This window comes from Aplidium turbinatum, chromosome 14, assembly GCF_918807975.1.
Source record: "Aplidium turbinatum chromosome 14, kaAplTurb1.1, whole genome shotgun sequence".
Taxonomy (NCBI): domain Eukaryota; kingdom Metazoa; phylum Chordata; class Ascidiacea; order Aplousobranchia; family Polyclinidae; genus Aplidium; species Aplidium turbinatum.
Genome location: NC_137485.1, coordinates 19,186,066 through 19,191,809, shown reverse-complemented (window position 1 = coordinate 19,191,809; position 5,744 = coordinate 19,186,066). Strand labels below are relative to the sequence as shown.

The 5,744-nt window shown below is 37.2% G+C and overlaps 1 protein-coding gene across 1 annotated transcript; it reads left to right on the top strand.

The window, feature by feature from the left end:
• Positions 1 to 553: 553 nt before the first annotated feature.
• Positions 554 to 5,096, top strand: LOC145782965 (uncharacterized). The gene is made up of 3 exons (XM_082594722.1): positions 554 to 876; positions 3,276 to 3,437; positions 4,949 to 5,096. The coding sequence occupies exons 1-3, from the start codon at positions 554 to 556 to the stop codon at positions 5,094 to 5,096; spliced, it is 633 nt and encodes a 210-aa protein (XP_082450848.1).
• Positions 5,097 to 5,744: the final 648 nt, after the last annotated feature.

Genomic DNA, 5,744 nt, shown 5'->3' with positions numbered 1-5,744 from the left:
AAAGTAAAGCAATCTTTAGGGAATTTTTGTCACCCAGAGATTTAATTTCACCAATGCACACAATAAATATCCTATACTTATTTATTCATGTCACTGCTGCTTCAATCTGACAGCACATTTGTTTCCATACTTTTGATTTCTGTTCCAATTTTCCCTATTATAAATTATAAGCTAAAAATTATTATTTGTTGCACTGTCTGAAACGCTGATGGTCTTCGTCGATGGTCGAACAGACTTGAATATGCATCTTAATGCAAAATATGGCCTACCACGCTAAAGAAATGTTGTGAAAAATTTTCATAAACACAAATGATCCTTGAAGGATATCGATCGTGAACAGCGCGTGATTAGGAACTAATTGTAAATTTTCTGCTTAGAACACTGGAAGACTAAGACCGCTTACAACTTTAAATAGGCTACAGTAGGTTACTAGTAACAGTGTTCCTGTGTAGAGTAAGGATTTTTAATATAAAAATTTAAATTCTTAAACGTTTAAATCAGCTGGCTAACAGGCTGAAAGATATTGTCAAGCATTGACGATATTGAAGACGATATGGAAGACGATATAGAATGCGATATTGAAGACGATGTGAAAGACGATATAGAATGGGATATTGAAGAAGCACTTAGCACTTCGCCTCCAATAGTTCATTACATCAATCAAGCTTCAAGAACTCAAAATTCGAAAAAGAATAGAAAAGTGAATTTAGAATTAATGAAGACCTTTGAAGGAGTATTGTTTGTTGGTGAAATTCTTTCTTCATCTTTGAGTTGGATTTTATTAGTCGCATGGGCCAATGCAGGTTTGGAGTTTCGTATGCCATGCCCTCTTGGATACTCGTTGTTTGCATTTATAGCATCGTCTGTGACCACTGCGTAAGTACAAATTTCTACACCAGTAGTTTTCTAATTTGTCTTATTAATTTTCTTTTAACTTAATCAAGTTTCAATGTACAATAGGACAGCGACATTGAGTGAAAGCGAAAGAGAGAGACATTTTATTTTGTCTGTTGCGAAAAATAGTATACGGTACAAATATATTCAACATGTGACGAAAGCGATGAGGTCCTTTGAATACGTATAAGCTTGAGCAACTGTGATCAGTATAGTAATATAAATAAGTTAGAGTTGCTGATATGCAGGTGTAAGCTACCAGCAGGTTCAAACAATCTTTAGGTATGTTGTAGTTTACAACTGAAAGAGCTGAATAAAAGCGAAAGTACTTCGCGCCGAAATATGAATGTCATGTCATGCAGTATAAAATATTGGTTCAGTAGGTCATAGGTTCAAAACCTTTACATACATGTGAAACTGTTTGAATTAAGCTCTCAAAAAAGTGTTCTCAGTCCGAGGATAAAAAAATACCACAATTAATCAATTTATGAAACAAAGCAATAAACTAGAGCAAGTTTAAAGCTTTCTTGAACTTTCTCACAAGTCAGTTTCATTGCAGTAGTTGCGTATTAGGCTATATTGGAACAAAAGGCATTAAGGCATAATCAAGCAGTACAGCAGTGGCCGAGTGGTTAGCGCGTTGGGCTCGCAGTCGAGAGCCTGCATGTTCGACTCTAGCCACCCGCACTTGCTGTTGTTTCTCTGGGCAAGAAACTTTACGATAATTGCCTCTACCCAGTGACCGATTTCGAGTAATGGGTAGTTTTAAGTCATAAGTAGAGTAGACAATCGGAAACAGACATTGCAGTCGGCTGCAGCGTGGGTCAGGTGTACGTCGGAAGGCGTACACCGATGCGTAGCGCTCAAGTCTGCTTTCCTGCAATGCAGGATAAAGATAATGAAACAAAACAAAACAAAATATAATCAATAAATTATAATGTCAACATTAATCAATTGTTATTATGAGCTACTTTGCTATACCTGTCTGAAATGGCAACTTTTGTGAGAGAAAATTATTTAAAAATAAATAAATCGTCCGCCCCGTTAGCTCAGTGGTTACGCGCCCGGCTCAAGATCATGCGGCGTAAGTTCGACTCTCGGGGTATGCGCTTGAGTAATGCATTTCAGAACTGCTCTCCATTCCGCAGTACCTAGTGAATGGAATAATTCCCCGGCAACTACACTTCAACAATCAAAAAACTTCTCTCTGTCAATATCGGTAACCGGCCCTGTGTCAAAAGCCTCTACAACTTGGGTTTTGTGGCCGTGCTAACTACTGCTATATAACCTACTACTTAATTTTTCATTCAGGCACGTTTTAAACCTTTCAAGGTTTTGCCACCTTTTCCCGTTCATTAACGTGCTGGCAGGTTTATATCGATTTTTGTAGTTAGTATCTTTTTCGTCCCGGACGCGTTAATGACGAAAAATAAAATGATTGAATGATTGATTGAACTATGCGAAACTACCAGGAATAACCAATCAAGGCTTTGTCAGTTCGAGGATAAAGATTCAAAAACCAACCAAATAAAGACCATATTACTATCCGTTTCACCAAGTAGCCTAACCTAGCCTATAGTAGGTCCAGGGTTGGGACTATCGATTACGAATCGATAGTCGATAGCGTTATTCTTTACTTTGTCACTATCGAATCCGTGTTTTCTTTTCTTTTTCAAATAAGTATCGATTAGCTGCTGTTCTTTACTTTTTTGTGCGTTGAATCCGATATTCGATATTCAGTACTTTTCTGTAAAGTTTACAAATAAACAACGTAAAATATTAACCGAATTCCACAATTTTATTAGGCAAACTTTGAAATTCTATTGAAAGGAGGAGCGAATTTGTGTTTGTGATTCTTCTCAGAAGGATTATTATTGCATGACTGCATTTAAAACTATGTTTTGTTACTCCTAGTCTTTTGAGTGGGAAGTATTTTTCACTTCTTTGAATTTCTTTCAATTCGTTACTGCCTTGAGCAATGAGCATTCAGAAAGAGTGGTGGAATAAATTTTTTTTTTCAATATCGATTACACTACTACATTCTTTACTTTTTTTTCCAGTATCGAAATCGGTTAATTCTTTACTTTTTTTGGCACTATCGAATATCGGAATATTCTTTACTTTTTCACTATCGACTTCCATGCCTGAGTAGGTCTACGTTTAATATTTTTTGCAAAATTTTAAAAATTCTTTGTTCTGTAAGTATTTCTGTAAACAAAAATTGATGTAAGCTACAGGCAGAAACAACCTATTGAAATCAGTTTTGTGTTAGTGGTAGGCTACGTATAGCCTACCACTAATTTCTTTTAAAAAGCTTTGTTTTAATTTTTAGTCGACCCAGCTTAATGACTTTTCAATTTACTTTTGAAATGTTGTTTCAGAATCTGGTTTATTATTCTTCTAACTGGAATAGATGAAAGGTGTTCTTTTACGGTTTTCTTCCGTGAACCCACGTTTGGAATGTGGTACAACACAGTTTGGGCGTTGGGTTATCTTATAGCTGGAGGAATTTCTGCATCGTATGCAGTGACTGATATGACACAGTAAGGCGTGAAATATTTATTAGTAGTCTAATCGGTAAATATAGATTTAACCCTCAGAGATATAAATAAAGAGAAGTGATAAAGAATTGAATGTTTTGTCGTCGTTGTTCGTATGAAGCAGAACGTTTGTGGTCAGCCGAAAGGAAGGACTTGGACCCAACTTTTCGTCAGATCGTCAAGTGTGCGGATGCCTGTTCTTCCGTTAGGAGGGGAATAGATGGGACACCCAAAGATGATGTGGTTGGCTGTTTGCTCCGTCGCACTGCACTGACACGCAGCAGAGTCCCTTATGCCCCAGCGTGTCAAGCAAGCATTGAAGCGGCCAACTCCCGTTCTTAATCGGTTCAGTGTCACCCACTCCCGTCTCTGAAGCTCAGAACTAAGTGGGAGTGAGGAGGCAGGAAGAGACATCGAATTGAACGTTTGATGTTTTGTAAACAATAGGCCCAAGCAAAAGCAACACAATCTTCTTTCATTCCTCGTAGTTAATTCCAAGCATTGTCTGCCTCTTGTGTAAAAAGTTTCCAAGATCCTCGGTCTTTTTCTGTGTGTATTAAATCTGTGCTGGTGTTGTTTTTGTTTGTTTAAGTAGGTTAATATTTGTCTGCATTAGGCACGCTTCCCTTCAATTTTGCCTGTGTGAGAGAGATGTCCCAATTTTCCCTTCCGAAGCACGTGGGTTTGTTCATGTATACTTTTCATATGTTGAAGTTATTTTTCACTTCAACTAAAAAAATTGAATAATTCCAAACTTTATAAATTGCTATCCTTGCCAGCAAAAGTCCATCTTGTATTTTGGAGGTCGTAGGCAGGGCTACTATCGATTTGCACTTTAAAATAAGAACAAGAAAAAAAAATTTTTTTTTGGTTTAAACGTTAATACATGTGCCAAGTCATATTTTTGCCTGAAGCAATATTTTCTGGCATTTTATGTTATTAGAGATTTTTCTGTTCATCCCAAATCGGCTGCAGACTAAGTTTACTTTTTTGCAACAGAGATTTAACTGTCTTTTCCTAAAGGCTATTTCTTCCATAGCCTACTATGAGTTGACAATAAAATGACATTAACAAATGAGATTACTGTACTTCAAGTCAGTCACCGATGTAATAATATCAAAAAGGCATTTAGGCCTAAGCATTATTGGAAAAGGTATTATTTGCAATACTGACGTCATTGCTGAAAATAAGATAATATACGAATATAAGTTGAAAATAAAGATATTTCTTAGAAATTAGGACAGTAGCCTAACATTTTATAAGATGTAGTTCTTCATATTAAGATCAAATCATAGAAATAAGCATGGTCTCTGGTATGGTATAGCCCTGGTTTATGTTGCATTACGTAGGCTAGATCGTTTAGACCTGGCTGGGGGATCTTTCGCTGCTTCCAATTGCCTGTTGCATCTGTAATTTGTTGCATTTCCAGCGTATGATTGTCATTGTGGAGCAAAATAAAATAAATTTTATGGTTATGTTCAATAAGCTTATCTTTTCTGGTGCTTTTGTTTCAGGGTTCTTGGAGCTTGTACTGCATTCGCGTTCATCGTGTTCCTCTTGGAGATATCGCATGCTCTTGTGTATTTCCATCGAAGATACGGGTTATGTCCATGGCAGTTTTTGAAAGGCTGCAACAAAGAATGTTCGACATCTACAATATGATTTACAAAAAATATGGAAGATTTAAAGTGTTTTCTTTCAAACTTCAGAATACGGATTCTCCTGAGTGTGGTCTCAATTCACTCTCAGGGACTTAGTAGCCATTAGCTACCGTAGCAACCATTCATTAGTGTCCAACTTTTGTAAAAACATTCTTTCCTGGTGGCACAAAAACACTTGACAAAAAAGGAAAACTTCTCAGGCGATGACACAAAACATAATGAAATGGCAAAGAGTTATAGCTACCGTTTCACGTTTAGCTGCAAGCAAATTTTGATGGAAACAGCCTGTTTAGATTGTATTAAGCATTTATTTGAGATATAACGTAACCACCTTGCAACAGACACTAATGTAATATAGAGAGTGAAAAATGGCCACATCCATCACTCCAGTGCAGCGGTTCTTAACCTTTTGCCTTGTCGGCACCACCTTGAAATTACCAACCAGTTCTGGTACCCCCTCCTAGGATTGGCTGAAAAGTAATAGTCGCCTACAGTTCGAAATCTTTATTGAAACCTCGTAAAACAACTTTGCTTCTTACGTCATATTATAACAAACCTTGATAATTCAGCATCCCCGTACCGCCTAGGCACAGGTCTCGCACCCCTTAGTGGTGCGTGCACCCCTGGTTAAGAACCCCTGCTCTAGCGG

Coding starts and splice junctions, on each gene's coding strand:
- LOC145782965 (XM_082594722.1), top strand. CDS start 554: ATGGAAGACGATATAGAATGCGATATTGAAGACGATGTGAAAGACGAT. Junction 877..3,275: donor GCATCGTCTGTGACCACTGC/GTAAGTACAAAT, acceptor ATGTTGTTTCAG/AATCTGGTTTATTATTCTTC. Junction 3,438..4,948: donor GCAGTGACTGATATGACACA/GTAAGGCGTGAA, acceptor CTTTTGTTTCAG/GGTTCTTGGAGCTTGTACTG.